Below are 19380 nucleotides of genomic sequence, written 5' to 3'. Positions count from 1 at the left end.
AACAAATGCTTGTTGACTATACAAAGCTCTCCTGATTGGATCTTAAGAGATAAAATACACCTCAAGGCCCAGAAATTAGCAACACATTCTTCATTTGAAATGTCATTTCCTAAGAAGCAATCTAGTGACCACCCAACTTGTCAACAAACTTAGTATGCATATACAGGTAAAATCTGCAGTTTCAAGGGTTAATTTTGCTGAAGAGAAAGCTGAAGTACCATCTGAAAAAGCTATGTGAGAAAAAAAAAATCATATATAATCTCATTCCAACACCTTCTCTTCCCCAAATAAAGTGTAAGTGAAGTTCTGCCCTTTTGAAATAGCTGACTTTTTCAAAAGTTACTGAATGCTCAGGGTGAGGGAGATGTGGAAATGTCCCCTCCAGAGAGCATGTGTGTGAGGAAGCAGAAGGGCAGGCGGAAATGGGGGGGAGGGGGGTGCATTGCGTAAGGGCAACAGTTCTAACTGATTCATCCCTCACATGTCTGACATTATGGGGCTCTTGTGACAGCTTTCTGACCTCAGCCATGTGTCCACATTCCTGCTCTAATGCTTCTTCTGAAATGCAAAAATGGGACAGCCCCAGGCAAGTAGCTGGTATCCAAAAGGTCTCAGGAGCAGGAGTGCAAACCAGACCAGCAGCAGCTCCAGGGGCTGTTTCTACCTTTCCAGGCACTACGCACTTCAAGCTATTCCACCAGGATTTTCCTAAAAAAGCTCTTAGTGGGAAGGCACCTTCCCTCAAACCTTTCTTCCTAGGGCCCTAAGAAGAGTCTACTTTTTGACTACATTCCCCCTCCATCGCTGCCAGTCAGTGCTCACTTCAACAGCTCTGGCAAACATTAAATAATCCTGCCACAAACTTCTAGAGGCAACAAGCATTTACTGAGCACCTACTTTGTGCTAGGTATTGTGCCAAGCATTGGAAATACAAAGACAGGCATATACAAAGACATAGATCAGGTTAATTTCCATTGGAGGCAGCCTCAGAGGGAAGGCACCAGCAACTTGGGGAAGCAGGAATGGCTTCCAGGAGAAGGTGGGATTTTGGTAGACACTTGAAGGAAGTTAAGAAGTTGAGTGAGGCCAGGAAGGAGAGCATCCCAGGCATGGAGAACAGCCAGTGAAAAGACACAGAGCAGAGAAATGATAGATTTTCTTGTTCAAGGAATAGCAAAGAGGCCGTGTCACTGGGTCACAAAGTAGGTGTAAGAATGGAAAGGCAGGAAGGGGCCTGGCTGGGAAGGATTGGTATCTGATCCTGGAGGCGACTGGGAGGAGGTTCACTCCAAGAGCAAACCACAGTGCACGTGGTCAAGCTTGTCTTGCCAGTTGGAATAAAGAACACCAGACTTGTGTGCACCCCGACAACCGGAAAACTGCTAAGAGTAAGAGTACTAACCTCAGGCTGAGACAACTGCTAGCAATGTGTATGACTCTGAGAATACTGAAGGGAGCCCAGAGTGCTAAGGCCTGGCCAATTTGAAGCCACCATGAGTGGTGGGAGAAAAAAGAGCCAGGTTCCAATCTCTGCTGCTTTCAGGGTCCCTTCTATTCTGAATAATCAGGAGCTTACTATAAAAGGGAAGATAATTCATCCAGCAGTGAAGTCAAACTCCTGCCTAGGGCATGAGTTAGACCTTGTTATTCAGCAGGTGTTGAGGGAAAATATTTACAAGTGGCAGAAACTGTAAACGGAACCATTTGATGCTGAAAAAGATCTTACCAGTTGTGCAGCCAGAACACTGGAGAACTCACTGTTCATGGCATAGGGAAGGGCTGTTTGTGCTCTGGAACCATAAGTAGTCTGAAACCTCTTCTTGATTTCATTCAGAAAACTGAAGGCTCGGGAACGTTCAAAATCCTGAAAAGATACCGACACCTCTGTAAAGAGAGCAGGGTGCTCAGCAGCAGATGCTTCAACCTGCTTCACAGCCTAAGCACCAAGGAGATGCTCAGCAAAGGAGAATACAGCAAAGATAACACATGTGGTCAAAAGGGTGTGGACTGGGAAGCTGGTTCTTCAGGACTGGCCTTGCCATATACACTCTTAGCATGTCCCTCTTACGACTGACCAGTGGAAGACCTGAGATGACTGGGCCAACCATAGGGGTATGATCTCACAGTCCGCTCAATTGCATATATGATCTGCACATCTGAAACTCTCATCTATGACTTCCCCATTAAGAGTCATAAGGTCTGTCTTTTTTTTTTTTTAAAGTAAAGCAGAAAGCAATCACTGAGAATGGGGTTAAAAATGGATTCTCTAGCTGCCTTATAACTTAAGCAACTAGAAGGCGGTGATCATGTTCATGGATCATGGAAAGTGTTCCCATATTAAAGTATTGCCTTGCCAAACTCTCCCAGCAGAGTCTAGAGCTCCAAAATATCACTTTGGCTGGTCAGCCTACTACAGTTTTCGTTACTGCAATCTTAGGCCTCAATCTTATCTCAGCAGAAGCTAAGAAATAGAATTGGGTGGGGGGGGGGGGAAGAAGACCCAGAATTTGATTAATGACTGATCTGATTAAATATAAATATGGTCATTTCTCAATTATCCAGGGAAAATGGTCATCTCAAGATAGTTTTGCACAGCCACCTAACATGTTTCTATCTCCATCCCTTGGCAGAGTCTCAAAGAATAACTTGAGCAATTAACTACAAGGAGGCAGAGGAGAGGGAGAAAATCACAATTATTATAAAACCCTATATCCCATTAACCATATTCATTGGGGAATGGAGCCTTCTGATTACTTTAATTTTCTGGTTAATGAAAGATTAAATAAAATTCTGATTTTGGTTTAAAAGCTCTGTTGGAAATCTTTTTAACACTTATTAGTCTACTTTCCTGCTTTAGTACAGTCTAGTGAACAGAATGGAATCTTCCTTTTGAGATTTGAGAATCTGCAGGTAGAAGCTTTACCAGCCATCACTCAACTATTCTGATCCCCAGGCTACACACCAAGCTGAGTTTTAAAAAAATACAGAAACCTTGATATCAGCTTGTTTTGTTGCCATTTGTCTCTGAAACATCCAGAGGCATATTCAGAAGACAAATTTCCAAACACTGAAATTGAAATCCTGAAAAAAATCCAATCACTGAATCTGGGCTAGTTGAGTTTCAGTTCAGTTCAGTTTTGTAGCTAGTTTAGGTTACTTTCTGTACCATGGTCCCCTACATTTATATAACAAAACACGACGTGACAGTACTAGAAAATGCAAGTGGGTTATTAACAATCTGTTTCCAAGGTACTTACATCATCTGTGATACAAAGATATACGATCCTGTCTTGGCAGATGTAGTGAAACAGATAACTGTAGAGATAAAGAAAAAATACCAGTAACATGTAAAAAAAAAAGTCTTTCTCTATGTTAGAGAATATGTAAAGCATGGACTATTTTAGAACCCCCACACTGACAACACTCTTCAACGCCTCATCATGACTTAGAGTTCTTGAAGAGCATGTAAGCAGAGGCCCTGGCAGGGCCTACCAAGGCAGAGGCTTCGAGCCTAGGCCACTTTATGTCTGCTGCCTGAAGCTTCAGTGCAAATAAATCCAACTTACTCTTACTATATGGCTCTCCCTAAAATACTAAATTTGAAGTTACATATCTGAAAAATTATGTACAGCCAGTTTTTTGGTATGAAAATAGGTTGAATTTCTTCCACTTTACTCCAAACTTTTCCTGCCTTCCCTCTTTATCCAAGGGATGATTCTGTGTCTCCAGCCATCACTTCTCAATCAGTTGGCGTGGATCCTCTCAATATAGTTCAAGCACAGAAATGACCTGTGACAAAATTAGTTTGGCAAACATGTTCTAACTTAAAAATCAGTCATGGGTTACTGGCAGCTAATTCAAAGACCCATCCAAAAGTCTGTTTTCTAGTGTTGTAGTTGTAGCTGTGAAACTCCCTTTCCCCACCCTTCCATCATTACTAAGCAAGACTCACTTTCCATGTGAATAAGTGAGTTTGTTATTTTCAGAGGGTATTTTAGCCAGAATCTGCTCTGTCACCTCCAGGAAGTTTCCGCCACACCAAGCATGTTTGGCAAGGATGGTTGTGCCTCTGGCAACAACTGCGAAAAGGATAGCCATGCTTTCAATCTAACAAAAGAAAACAGAAGTGAGACAGAATAGTTCTTTGACCAGAATTTTTTGTTATCAAAAAGCAGTTAGTGAACATCTAATTAGATGTAGTATTGTACCGCGTCATTGACCTCTTGACGTTCTCAGACTAAGCCATATGACAGTTACAAACCTCTAAGACAAGGAATCAGGCCAGGATAGTTCATCTGTCTCTAAGAAGGTAGCATTTAACTCCATCAAAAGTAAAGTGCAAGCAAATTTTAGAGAAATGTAGAATTCTTGGCTCAGTAAGAAGGCAGATGAAATTCAGTTTTACACTGATAGCAACAATCCAAAGTGCTTTTATGATGCCATGAAGGCTATTTGTGGGTCAAAGACCTATGGTGCATCTCAACTACCCAATGCTGATGGAGCCACATTGATCAGTGATAAGGACATGATCCTAGACAGATGGGCTGAACACTTCCATAGTGTTCTCAACAGATCATCATCAATCGATGCTGAAGCTGCCATTGACTGTATACCTCAGGTTGAAGTCAATCCCTCTTCAGCAGAACTTCCAACTGAAAAAGAGTTTTTGAATGCCATTAGGCTCCTCTCCTGTGGCAAATCACTTGGTGCTGATTCTATTCCAGCTGAGATTTACAAGGTGGTGGTAGAGGTGATGGGGTCCACTGCTCATACAAAAGCTGTCTGAAATCATCTGGGTTATATGGCAAGAGGAGGTTATCCCTCAAGAGATTCAAGGATGCCTCCAATGAACATCTTTATAAAGGAAAAACAAATAAGTTGTCCTGTGACAATCACAGGGGGTTCTCTCTTTTAGTCATTGCTGGCAAGATTCTTGCCAGAGTCCTCCTTAATAGAATGATCTTTCACCTGGAAGACGGTCATCTACCCAAGAGTCAGTGTGGCTTCAGAAAGGGCCAAGGAATAGTCGACATGGTGTGTGCTGCCTGCTAACTCCAGGAGAAATGCCAGGAGCAGAACAGAGGTCTGTATACAACGTTCGTCAATCTGACCAGTCTGTGGAAGATCATGGCAAAATCTGATTGTCCGGAGAAGTTCATCAGTATTGTATGCCAGCCCTAGGATGGCATGCTTACATGCGTTATGGATAATGGACAACGCTCTCTTGCTTTCCCAGTCACCAATGGAGTGAAGCAGGGCTGTGTGCTTGCTCCCATGCTTTTTTTAGCATGATGTTTTAAACAATGTTGTCAGATGCCTTCAACGAAGGCAGCATCAAGATGAAAATGGCATCAAGGTCAGCTACTGAATTGATGGTAAATTATTTAACTTGAAAAGGCTACAAGCCAAGACTAAAGTTGAGGGAGAGTTGGTGCGCAAGTTTTTGTTCACAGATGATTGTACACTCTATGCGTCCTCTGAGGCTGAAAAGCAACAGAATACAGATCGATTCTCTGCCGCTTGTGCTAATTTTGGCCTAACAATTAACAGAAAGAAAAGAGAGGTTCTCCACCAGCCAGCATCACAAAATTCATACGTGGAACCATTGGTTACAGCAAATGGAGAAATTTTGAATTCGTGAATAAGTTCACTTACCTTGGCAGTTTGCTTTCCAGGGAGGTCCACATAAATGATTAAGTTGATGCATGCATTGCTAGAGCTAGCTCAGCGTTTGGGAAGCTCCAAAGGAAAGTGTAAGAAAGAAGAGGTATTAGGTTGCCTACCAAACTGAAGGTCTACAGAGGCATTGTATTGTTTAGTCGTTTTAATCATGTCCAACTCTTTCTGACCCCATTTGGGGTTTTCTTGGAAAAGATACTGGAATGGTTGGCCATTTCCTTCTCCAGCTCATTTTACAGATGAGGAACTGAGGCAAACAGGGTTGAGTGACTTGCCCAGAGTCACACAGCTAGTTAGTATCTGAACTCATGAAGATGAGTCTTCCCGATTCCAAACTGAGTGCTCTCCACCTAGCGGATCTTGTTGTATACCTGTGAAACCTGGACAGTATACGAGCACCACACCAGGAAATTGGATTGCTTCCATTTGAATTGTCTTAGGAAGATCCTGAAGATCACCAGGCAGAATAAGGTACTGGACACTGAGGTCCTTTCTTGAGCTGAACTGCCAAGCATTCAAACTCTAATGCATGCTTGCCTAAAAGACTATTTTACAGAGAACTCACACAAGGTAAACAAGCACTCACACAGAGGTCAGAAGAAGCGATACAAGGACACTCTCAAGGTCTCTCTGAAGAACTTTGGAACCGATTGTGAGACATGGGAGACACCGGCACAGGATCACCCAGCATAGCATGTCCTCATCAGAGAAGGGGCTGTGCTCTATGAGCAAAGTGGAATTGCAATAGCACAAAGGAAATGAGATGCACAAATCTAGAGCCATCTCCACTCCCAATGTTCATTTGGACTATTTGTGCCTGACCTGTGGTAGAGCCTTCCGCCCTAGTATTGTTCTAATCAGCCACAGTCGGTCTGGCAGGAGGGGTACTCCTGCCTCAGCAAGATGGCTACTGATGTCACCGGCCATTGACTCTCAGCCTGGGTCCTGGAGGACCAAGGAGGTTGGGAACGGATATCTGAAAGATGAGAGATGACAAAGGACCCTCTCAAAACTCACCTGTGACTCAAGCCACTAAGCATTTGAGAACAGCAGCCAGGAAACATAAGCCCCAGACCCCAGGACTCCTGCCTGTGGTAGGAAAAAGGTCCCTAACTGGACCCAATGGGACCTTGGCCTTCCATACCTGTTGGTTCTGAGGTATGACATTTGACATAGTGATGTCCTTTTGGTCCTTTTCAAATACAAAGGACAACAACCAAACCAAATCAGAGAATGAGTTCTAGCTGGTCTTCTTGTACTTACTAGCTGTGTAACCCTTGGCAAGTCACTTTACCACTGTCTGCTTCAGTTTCCTCAACCGTAAAACAGGGCTAATAACAGCACCTACCCCACTGGGTTGTTGTGAAGATCAAATGAGATACTGTCAGTAAAGCACTTAATATAGGGGTGGGCTCTAGGTCCTCACGTGCAGTCCTTTGACTGAATCCAAACTTCACAGAACAAATCCCCTTAATAAAAGGATTTGTTCTGTAAAACTTGGAATTGGTCAAAAAGCTGCACCCAAGGACCTAGAAGGCCACATGTGGCCTCAAGGCTTTAGGTTCCCTACCCCTGACTTAATATGCCTGGCATATAATAGGTCCTATATAAATACGTATTTCTTTCCCATCCCTTACCCTTCCACCCTCCACTCAGACACCAAACTGATTTTTCTAAAATGCAGGTCTGACTATGTCACTCCCTGACTCCAAACTCCAATGGCTCCCTATCACCTCCAGGATCAAATACAAAATGTTGTTTGTCATTCAGAGGTCAGCATAACCCAACCCCTTCCTACCTTTCCAGTCTGCTTACACCTTACACCTCTTCTTGTATGTATCAAGTGACACCAGCCTCCTTGTTGCTCCTTTCATAAGAGATTCCACAGGAGATCTCCTGAATCTGGGCATTTTCCACTGGCCTTCCCCCCTACCTGGAATTCTCTCCCACCCCTTCTCCGCCTCCTGACTTCCCTGGCTTTCTTCAAGTCCTAGCTAAAATCCCATCTTCTTTGAGAAGTCTTTCCAAATTCTCTTTAAATGCCAGTGACTTCCCTCTGTTGGTGATCTCCCATTTATTCTGTATATACATTTGTTGTTTACATGTTGTCTCTCCCATTAGACTGTAAGCTTCTTGAGGGCAGGCAATTTTTTTTGCCTGTTTTTGTATTCCCAGTACTTAGCAAGTACTTGGCACATATTAGATGCTTAATAAATATCTATTAACTTGACTATGAGGGTAGCTGGGTGGTGCAGTGGATAAAGCACTGGGCCTGGAGTCAGGAAGACTCATCTCCCTGAGTTTAAATCTGGCCTCAGACACTTACTAGCTGTGTGACCCTGGGCAAGTCACTTCACCCTGTTTGCCCCAGTTTCCTCATCTGTAAATTGGGCTGGAGAAGGAAATGGCAAACCATTCCAGTATCCCTGTCAAGAAGACCCCAATATGGGGTCACAAAGAGTCGGACACAACTGAAATGCCCAACCAACAACCTGACTATGAGAATAATCTAAAAAAGTATTAGAGATAGAAGGAAGCAGAGGTGGTCTTCTCCTTTAATTCCCTACTTGATTCTGTCCACCATCAATAAATCAGCCACAGTTTAACGTGTATCAGGCATTAGGGAGAGAAAGACCACATGCCTCAAAGAACCTGTTCTTCTGAAATCTCTAAATTCATCTGAAAGATGACCACACAATTGCCCTTAGAACACTTCCAGTGAAGGGATCTTGGGAGGTACCAAAGGCCATTTTCAATCAGTTTTCATTTTTAGGACAGTCTTCTTTATATTATCCTCAAATCTGCCCCTCTTGAACTTTCACCCATTGGCTTAGTTCTATACAAGCTAATTTTCAGTGGCTGCTAGAATGAATGCTTTGATGAAGTGTTTAGTATGTGATAAGCCTTGGGGATACAAACAAAAAGCAAACCAGTTCCTGGCCTCAAGGAGCTCATATTCAAATAGAAAACAACACAAGAGAGGTAAATATTCAACTGTTCTTTTTACAACACTATGTTTTCAAATCATTTGAAATATCCTGGTCACCCTCCACTAACTAGAGCCACTCCCACTTATCCATGATTCTCCTAAAAGGTTGTGTCCAGAAGCCAATCGTTTACTGCATATGTGATCTGATCAGACTGTCTGTTGCCTCCTTTTCTGTGTATACTCAACTTCTTTGAATGTAGCCTAACGTCACATGAGTGTTTCGGACTGCCATAAATACTGTTCACTCAGTAATACTGAGTCTTTTATCACATGAACCCCCAATTGGCCCCAATTCTATACAGTACTAAGGATTCAAACAACTTAACATTTACCTCTATCTAAGTGCAGCCTGTCCAATTCAGCCTGGTGTTCTAGTTTGCTGAGATGTTCTGGATCCTCAAGCTGTCTTCTAACATATTGGCTATTACTTCCAATCGGGTGGTGCCCACAACTTTGATCACCAAGCTCCCAGGACAGAACACTGGTGACTTACTTTCCTTCCAGAGGACATCAATCTATTAGTCATCTCTTGTACTTGGCTGACTCAGGATAGGTCCCAGGTAGCTTAGGGTCAATATTGGAACAAAATGATCCAACAGTTAGAACAAGAAATTTACTTCTAGCCAGAGAACGACATTCAAAAAAAACAGAAGCACTGAAGACCCCTTGAGTTGATTCAGCTGGGAAGCTTGGGAATTCTTGCCTAAATGACCCATTGTGATCTACCAGCCTGAGAGCACCTGGAGCTCCTCATGACTGCTTTGTACACAAGTGATGAGCAAGTGATCCATGTCAGTCTGCTGACTTTATTCCTGAGCCAACCAAGTCTAGTCTAACTTGTAATGGGGGGGGGGGGAGGAAGAGGGTTAGCTAATATCATAGCCAGTACTTCTATAACACCTTAAGGTTTGCAAAGCACTTTACAAATATGATCATTTGATCCTCACAACAAGCCTGAGAGGAAGGTGTTATTCACGATCCCCATTTTAAAGGTGGGGGCCATCCCCAGTCATCCTGGCTCCCATGACCCTGGAGGAGAGAGTGAGGCTGAGAGTGAGAGCTACACCAGCTGTGCCTCACTTAAATCCAATTCACTTGCAAGTTAAGACCACCTCCTAATGTCACTGGTCTTCTTCCAGAACAAACAATGACGACAACAACAATTTTAAAGGTGAGGAGATTGAAGCTGGCAGAGGTGAAGAGACTTGCCCAGGGTCACACAGCTGGTGTCTGAGGCTGGATTTGAACTCAGGTCTTCTAGACACCAAGTCCGCCACTCTGTGCCCTGTGGTGCCCCTAAGCTGCTAGGACATTGAGAGGATATTGCTTTTATCACACCACTCTTTTGATTCATTTATTCAAACAGTTCAATACAAAAATATCAATAGGCTAAAATAATGGTCTAAATTCCAGGTTGCTAAAGCTAGCCAACAATGCATGTGATGAAGACATGAGTATTTTTGATCCTTCCTATCAGATATACAATATGAGTATTATTGTCTCCATTTTAAAGCTGAAGAAACTGAGGCTCAGAGGATAAATGACTTATCCATGGTCACACAGTAAGTAGCAGATGCCAGGGCATCTAGACTCCTAGTCTAGTGCTCCTACATCATCTGCTTTCTCTCAAATCTTTGAATATTATACCATCAGCCACACCCCTAGGGGCTGGTTCCAGACACCCTATGTTTTAATAGCCCATTTCCTCTCATGATCCTTCCATAAGCAAAATTCCTATAGACTGAAGAAATGTGTCGTGTTTGAACATTTATTATTTACATATTTATTTGCATATTCACATGCAGACAGATGCTCCTATGAACTTCACAGTAGCCTTTTGGTATCATGTATATTCTGGTAACACAGTGGATGGATAAAGTGCTGGGCCTGAAGTCAGAAAGGCCTGAGTTCAAAGCTGACCTCAGACATGACCTCGCTGTGTGACCCTGGACATGGACTTAATCGCTGTCTCAGTTTCCTTACCTACAAAATGGGGATAATAACATCACCTACCTTGCAGAGTTGTTGCGAGGATCAAATCAGATGATAATTGTGAAGCCCCTCAGCACAGTGCCTGGCACATAGCAAGCAATTAATAAACGCACTTCTCTATTATGCATATTCTTAAAATTGGTTGATGTTAAAAAAGGGTTCCTACATGCAAAAAGGCTGGAAGGGACTGGTCTAAACCAGGGAAAACACACAACAATTCTGAGTATCTCAGGAACCAGATTAAATGTAATTGGGACATATCTAACAAACTAAATAAAAATACAGTAGAACATAAGATGATGTACTAATAGGTGTTTTCTAAGTCGATATGTGGCCTCAGGGCTCCTTATGAAAGGTTTAGTGGCCCTGTTTTTCATTGACACCACTGCTCTGAACCATCCAGGATATTCACTTCTTGAACATCTTAGTGGATAATCTTAACTCCATAATAACTACAAGCAGAAACTGAAAGGAAAAAAAATGGATTTTCCATGAAAACTACAAAAATCCTTAGAAGAGAGAAAGCAAGAGATAAACAGTGAAATAAAAACTCCAGAGAAAAGAATTAGAAGTGCTGTCTGATTTAGTGGAAATCTATAAACAGTTTTTTCCTCTACTTTGATTTTCAGTCTCTTGACCAGATTCATAAGTCTGCTTGTTATTAATACCTGTACGTGGTAAACACCCCTTAATAACTACACTTTGAATATGAAATCTGAATGCTATCCATAAGGAAGAGCCAGGAGGCCAGTGTGGCCTGGGTAAAGGAGACTAAGATGTGAGAAGACTGGGAAGGTAAGAGAGGGTCAAGTTATGAAGGACTCTCTAAAGGGACTAGCAGGGTTCCACTGGGAAACACAGACGATGTTAAAACAAAAGATATCAATAAAATTTCATTTTTAAGTTTTGGGTCCCATGAGCAACAGGATGGCAGACTAGACATTTTCTCCCATTCCCATGATCTCCTGAACCTCTCCAATTCAATGCCAAAGATAAAGCAATTTCAGGTGTTTCCATGGTCTAAGACAACGAGAATCCAAAAGATAAAAAACAAAAACAGCTCAAACCCAGGAAGTGATGCTCATTGACCCTGAGCTCACTTGGTAGTATGGCCACACTAGTGGATCCCAAACCCAACCCTACACCCAAGGTTCCCCCCCCCCCCATCTCTCCAGTAGTGAAGAGTCCCCAGGTTCAGGCTGTGGAAGCCAATCCTGGCCTAGACAGGAAGCCAGCGGGCCACAGCCCTTCAGGAACAAAAGCCTGTTAGAGGTCATAGACCTGTAGCACCAGCAAAGCCAATGGCAGGACAGACAACCTTGTAGCACCAGTGTTGCAAAGCTCCAAAAAGCCAGTGCCAGCTAAAGAACTCAGGAACAGAGGGAATGGGACAGTGTGGGGGGGGGGAGTGGGGGGAGGGGAGGGAGGAAGCACTCCACCAAGCCTGAGGGAAACAGCACAGCTTCCATATGGGATCAAGTCTGTCCCCTCAAGTCAGCTGAGGCAGAGACCTAGACTGGTGAATGATGAATTGCCTAGGGTGGGAAGAGGCTGAGACACTATGAAATCCAGCCTCCAAGGAAACCATCATCAGAGGGAAGGGAGTCAAGAAGTGAATGAAAGGGGAAAGTAAGGGTCCCCCTTATTTTTATTTTAAAAGACTGAAATTATCAAAGATTTCAGGAAGAAGAAAATTCAAAGACCTCGAACACAAGCAGATAAATCAATAGGAAAAACAGAAGGAAATATGACCTCCAGATCTAGTAAATGAGTTCAGAAATCCATGAATAAATACTGCAAAATAAAGGAAAACAATCTGACACTTGATGAGACAGAGGACCCTGTGGAATTTGAGGAGATAGTTCCTGAGTGGCTCAAAAGAGAAATGAGAATTATGAGAGCAAGATTTATGGCCTATACAGCAGAAATAATGGACAGAACAGAATAAGTGGAAATCTGCCACGGCAAGCCTTACCAAAGAAACAAAAAAGAAAACAATGGATTTGGAATACAAATACACAGAAGTGAAGGACAACCTAGAAGAAGAGAAGCAAAAAACAAAAACATTGAAAGAAATACGCTTATCATACAAGCAAAACATATGGATCTTGAGGACAGGATGCATGGAGACAACCTAAGGATCATAAGTTTCTCAGAAAAACATGTCAGGACAAAAAACTTTAACAGCATAATGTAGACAGTAGCAGAAGAGAACTGACTAGAACTTCTGAACATAAAAAATGAAACACTAATTTTAAAAATTCCTAAATTGTCTCCAGAAAGGGGGAGCGGGGAGAACCAAGGCTGCAAACTCCAAGACATAGTGTGGTTAAATTTAACAATTCAATTCAGAAAGAAGTTTGGTAAACCAGCAGTAGAAAGACCTTCAAATACAAAGGAAAGTAAATTTGAATAATGCAGGACTATTTGGTGCCCACTAGAAAATGTAAGAGGGAATGGAAATGGGTTCCAAAGAGTAATGGAGCTCAGGATGCACCTAGGGTGACCTACCCTGCAAATCTGAGCTAAAACATACAGGAAAAAAAGATGAGAGGTTCAATAATAAAGAGTTGTTAAAAATATTTTTAAAAAGAAAACCAGAACTGAAGAGATTATTTGCTTCTTGAACAATGGAAATGCAGAAGGAATGAATAAATGCAGCAGCCAAGGACAACAACAGCAACATAGTGATAGCAGATACACCAGTAACAGACTTCTTCCTAAATGCACACAACGAAAAAAGTGTAAAGGCAAAAATTTTATCAGAATTTTAAGAGTAGTGCATAGCCATATGTAATAAATTATTCTTAAAAATTGAGAAAGAAAGCACTCTACCAGAATTCCTTTATGAGACAAATATAGTCCTAATACCTACACCAGGGAAAAATAAAACACAGAAAACTGTAAGCCAACATAAAATTTTTTTTTAAAATCCTATCAAACACATTACAACAATAAATACAAGAAATCATTCAGTATGATCAAGTAGTATTTATACCTGAATGCAAGGATGTTTCAACATTAGGGAAACAACATAATTAATCATATTAAAAACCAAACTGTCCCAAACCACATGATTATCTCAACAGATGTAGAAAAAGCCTCAGAGTACAGCACTCTTTTGTGCCAAAAACTCCACAAAGTATAGACATAAAAGGACCTTTATAAAATGAAAAGCATCACATTCAATGGGGATACAGCAGAATCTTTCCCCCAAAATAGGTGAGTGGAACAATGATGTGGACTCTCTCCATCATTATTTCATACAGTTCTGGAAATGCTAGCAATAGCATAAGACAAGAGAAAGAAATAAAAGGCATAAAGATAGGTAAAGAGGAGATAAAACTATCCCTGGTTGCTGATATGATGGTATACTTGGAAAATCCTAGGGAATCAACTAAGATATTAATTGAAAGAATTAATAGCTTCAACAGAATTGCAGGCTACATATTAAACCCTCAAAATCAACAGTATTTTTATACAATAACAAAACACAAGATGCAATAACAGAAAGGGAAATCTCATTCCAAATAACTAAAAAAATGCACAAAAACATATAACACTAATAGCCATCGGATAAATGGTCAAAGGATATGAACAAACAGTTCTCAAAAGAACTGCAAAGTATCCATAACCATATAAAAGAATGCTCCAGATCACTAATAATAAAAGAAAAAGAAAACATGTATATGGTGCTTACTATGTGCCAAGTACTGTGCTAAGCACTTTACAATTATTATCTCATTTGATCCTCACAACAGGCCTGGAAGGTGTTATTATCTCCATTTTACAGATGAAGAAACTAAGGAAAATAGAGGTTAAGTGACTTGCCCAGGGTCACAGAGATAGTAAGTGCCTAATACTGCATTTGAAGTTGGGTTTTCCTGACTAGATGCCCAGTGTGTTATCTACTGCATCACCTAGTGGCTAGCTAAAAAAAAGAGAAACAGAAATCCAAACATCTCTGACGTTTTACCTCACACTTTGCAAACGGATAGAAATGTCAAAAAATGTTAACAGTCAATGATGGAGGGGTTGTAGAAGGATGGGCACACTAATAACACATTATTGGTGAAGCTGTGAAGGGGTACGATCATTTTGGAAAGAATTTGGAATTATGGAAATACAGTGACTAAAATGTCCATATCCTTTGAATAAGAGACTCCATCACTGGGCTTATACCCCAAGGAAGCCATTGATAAGAAGTCCCCATATATTCCAAAATATTTACAGCAGTACCTTTTGTGATTAGCAAAGAATTAGAAACAAAGTAGATGCCTATCAATTCGGGAATGGGTAAACATACTGTGGTACATGAATGTAATGCAATATTACTGTGCTGTAAAAAATGATGGGTATGATGGATACAGAGAAACATGGAAAAAGCTACATGAACTGATGCAGAATGAAGTCAGCAGAACCAAGAAAACAATCTACACAGTGACTACAACAATGTAAAAATTGTCTTGTACAATTCCTAGTGCTTAGCATAGTATCTAGCATAGACTAAACACATAAATGCTGGTTAACTGACATGTGGGGAACTCTCCCTCTTCCTCCCAGTCTCCTCAATTCCTTAAGTCTCAACTACAGTCATCTAATGATGATCAATGAACTACCATTTATTAAAGCACCTACTATGTGCCAAGCATGGTACTGAGCGCTGGGTACACAAAGCAAGGGAAAAAAGTTCCCGCTTGTCATGGAGCCCACAGTCTCAAGAGGGAGACAACATGCTAACAACCTCATACAAACAAGATACGTACAGAACAAACAGGATAATCTCAGAGAGAAGGCACTAAGACTGAAGAGCACTGGGATAGACTTCTTGTAGAGATGGGCCTGTAGTTGAGACTTAAGGAATTGAGGAGACTGAGAGGAAGAGGGAGAGTTTCCCCACATGTCAATTAAACAGCATTTATGTGTTTAGTCTATGCTAGATACTATGCTAAGCGCTAGGAATTGCACAAGATAATTTTTCTCTCAAGGAACTCAGAGACTAACGGGGGAGAAAATATGCAAACAACTATGCACAAACAAGCTACAGACAGTACAAATGGGAGAAAATTAACTGAGGGAAGGCATCACTAGCATTAAGGGTGTTAAGGGGCCCCCTGAACTTGTCTTCTTGAGGTGCCACATTTTCCAGATACAGTGGACCCAGAGTATGAGGGAGGCCCTGAATGTGTCAAGGATGAAGCTCCCCCTAGACTGACATAATCTGTTGTTTGCACCCCAAGCTGGACTTCCTGTGTGTCCTTGGGAGTCAAGATAGGCGCCAGTCAGTCTGAGCCAGACTGAGAAACTGTTTGTGCAGCTGGGACCCTTCTATCTTCATGGTCTAGCAGTTCCCAAGGGAATAGAATGCTGCTTTTGCCAGGGCCTTTCTCCTCCCCTTTGGGAGGGGATTAGTCCTTTTTCCCTTTCCTGTGACTTCACCTTTTTCCCAGTAACTTAAATACCCAAGGTCTTCCCTGCACTGCTGGGCTCCTTGGTATAAGGAGTTCCCACATGCATTCGCCTTTCTCTTGTAATAAATCCAGATGCAACACATTTCTCATGGACTTGTGATTTTTTTTTCTTTTTAGTTAACATTAAATGGTGGCAGCGAGATCTAGAAAGGCTTTTCTCATAAAAGGTAGGATTTTATCTAGGGAAGCCAGGTGAAAATGAGGAGGGAAAGAATTCCCGGTATGCGGTATAGCCAGTGAAAATACATGGGGGGGGGCGCAGGTAGGTGGCGCAGTGGATAGAGCACCAGCTCTGGATTCAGGACCTGAGTTCGAAACCAGCCTCAGACACATAACACTAGCTGTGTGACCCTGGGCAAGTCACTTAACCCCATTGCCTAACAAAAAACAAAACAAAACAAAAAACAAATAAATCAAAACAAACAAACCAACAAAAATACATGGAGGGGATTATGCAGGGAAAAGCAAGGAGGCCAGTGTCACTGGATCAGAGTACAGAAGGGGAGTAAAATGTAAGAACAATGGGAAGGTAAGAGAGGCCTAAGAATTTTGTATTTGATCCTGAAGGTGATAGGGAGTCACTGGAGTTGACTGAATTGGGAGATGACATGTGGAGACCTGACACTTTAGGAAGTTCAATTTGATAGCTGAGTAAAGGATATGAGAGAGGAATGGAGGGAGGTAGAGGGGAGGGGGAGGGGGAGGGAGAGGGAGAGGAGGAGGCTATCGCAAGTCTAGGCATGAAGTCCTACACCAGGGTGGTGGCAGTATCAGAAGAGAAAGGGGTATATTTGAGAGATATTACAGTGGTAATAATTGACAGAACTTTGAAATAGATTGGATACAGAGGGTGAAAGAGGAATTGAGAGCCTGGGTGACTGAGAGAATAGCGGTGTCCTTAATAGTGATAAAGAAGTTAGGAAGAGGGGAGGACTTGGGGGGAAAGATGAGTTCAGTTTTGGATATGCTGAGTTTAAGATGTTTACAGGACATTCGGTTCAACATATCCACTAGGCAGAGATGCAAGTTTGCAGAGAATTAAGACGAGTGAGAGGAAAGGAAGTTGAGGTTTAGTCACAAAAGGGAAGAGAGATAGGGAATGACAGTGTGGATAGATGGATCAAGTGAGGGTTTTTTGAAGATAGGGAAGATATGGGCATGTTTGTAGGGAAGCAACCAAAAGAAAGGAGAGGCAGAAGTGAGGAGGAGGCATAATGGGGACAATACAACCTGCTGGAGAAGACAGGATGGCACTCGATCAAGGGTACATATAGAGGGGTTTGCCTTGGCCAGGAGTTTCCATGGGCCACCTCTTCATGTGAGATAGGTGGACGCAGAAATAGTGACAGAAGGTATCTGGGAGATGCAAGTTGAGAAAAAAGAGGAGGCTCTTGCCTTCAATTTTTCAGGAGATGGGAAGCACATATTAGGTTTCTTAGCTCAGAGTAGGGAGAAGGGGAGTCACGGGAGGTTCAAGGAGGGATGAGAAAGTCTGAAAGAGCTGCTGTGGAGAGTGAGTGACACGATAAGGGAAGCACAGAGGGACTGCCAAGCAAGCAGCTGTGAGGGCCCAGTTGAGGCTATGTGATAAAAAGTTATAGTGGACTCAGCACAGTTGTGGTTTTTTCCAGCTTTGTTGAATAGCAAGCAATTCAAAAGAATAGGATAATGTAGAGCTGAACTGGTTCACTAAGGGGTCAAGATGGGAAAGGGAGGAGTGTAGAGCGTGCAGGGCTAATAGCTTAGGAGAGAACAAAGGGGTGGAGGGATCAGTGGTTGTGGTGAGAGGAGAGAACAAAGGGGTGGAGGGATCAGTGGTTGTGGTGAGGGTGAAGAACAAGTTTGGGGAGGTGAGGGAGAGGCAGAATAATAGATTGTGATCAGAAAAGGGAATTCACAAGGATGGAGGTAGTGCATTTGTGGGTGGTGGCAAGGTCAAGGGTATGACCATCTCTTTGCAGCTAAGGCAGGGTAGAGGAGTAGGTCACACGAAATAAGTTGAAAAATTGGGAGCTTACTGTTTTTGTGGGAATAGCTACATGTATGTTGAAGTCCCCTTGTATGAGGACTTAATGTAAGCACTCAGGCTTTTTCATTAAATGCTTTTTCATTCATTCATTCATATCCATCCTCCACACATTTGCAAAATGGACATTTCTAAAGCACAGGTCTGACCCCTGCTCAAGAAGCTCCACTGGCTCCCTCTAGGCCCTAGGCCTATGCAAAGTCTTTCTTCTGTTGGGCCTTTACAATTCTTCACAATTGGATTGCTTCCCCCCCCCGCCCCACTGTCCGATATCATTCCATTTTACTCTCGTTCATGCATGCTACATTCTAGCCCAAGGTGTTTGCCAGCTGTTTTCTGGAAAGCACATTTTATCTCTTATACCCAGACACGTGCATTCCACTGTGCCTGAAACACATCCCATCTTCACCTCTGCTGCTTAGAATAGCTAGATTTCTTCAAGCCTCAGTTCAGGTGCTGCCACCTCCTACATTAAGACCTTTCCTTGTCCTCTCTCCAATCCCCACTCTCTTGGGAGAGTGTTCTGTTCCTCTAAAAATTGTTTTGCCAGACTTAGTGTAAGCTTTTTATCTACTTCTCTGTGTAAATAATGCATTCTCACCTACCCTCCAGGTCAACAGGCAGATGAAAAGCTGGGCAAAACCTTTTATTTCTTTGTAACCTGGGCATCTAGTATAGCGTCCTGAACATAGTAAATACTTAATAAATATTTGATGAATTTAACTGAAAACAGTTAAAGCAAACAATTACAAAATGAGTCAAATACAAAATGTGTATCTGATTTAAAATGTGCTTTACAAAGAGACATTAATATTCAGACATGGCCACTGAGTGGATCTGTTTTGCTTGAGTATGCTTATTTGTTACTAGTTTTTTGTTTTTCAATAAGGGATGGCGGTGTGGAAGAAGATGGAAGCTAGCAACAGTGATGTTCCCCCCTCCCCCCCCAAAAAAGGCAGACACTGAAACTTTTTAAATGCAGAGAAGGAAATTCATAATGAAGCACAGACAAGTAGGAGAGTTTTGAAAATACCATGTTCAATTTATTATATACTTTTTAAAAAGTTGGCTGTATGGAATCTGAATCATATCAATCCTCTTTTTGTGTTCTTTTGTTATACATGGAAATGTAAATCATAGGCAAATGTCAAATATTGCCAAGTAGGTTGACATAATCATTCTTATAGTCTCATGTGCAACATTTGTATTAAAACAGATTTTAT

At 42.0% G+C, this 19380-nt stretch overlaps 1 protein-coding gene across 2 annotated transcripts in view; it reads right to left on the bottom strand.

The window, feature by feature from the left end:
• Positions 1–19380, bottom strand: part of VAMP7 (vesicle associated membrane protein 7) — a 67450-nt gene that overhangs the window by 40863 nt on the left and 7207 nt on the right. The window contains exons 1-4 of one of the 2 annotated variants that reach the window (XM_027877622.1): positions 9001–9232; positions 3953–4107; positions 3258–3315; positions 1727–1864 (exon numbers count right to left, since the gene is read on the bottom strand). In XM_027877622.1, coding sequence (XP_027733423.1) covers positions 1727–1864; positions 3258–3315; positions 3953–4098 — 342 coding nt within the window. In that variant the 5' untranslated portion in view covers positions 4099–4107; positions 9001–9232. Of the gene's footprint in view, positions 1–1726; positions 1865–3257; positions 3316–3952; positions 4108–9000; positions 9233–19380 lie in introns of those variants that run through there. The other variant, XM_027877613.1, reaches the window with a different exon arrangement.

The sequence above is a fragment of the Vombatus ursinus genome, unplaced genomic scaffold (assembly GCF_900497805.2).
Source record: "Vombatus ursinus unplaced genomic scaffold, bare-nosed wombat genome assembly UNPS02004276.1, whole genome shotgun sequence".
Lineage (NCBI taxonomy): Eukaryota > Metazoa > Chordata > Mammalia > Diprotodontia > Vombatidae > Vombatus > Vombatus ursinus.
Note: the sequence above shows the minus strand (reverse complement) of the source record. Positions and strands in the feature narration are given on the sequence as shown.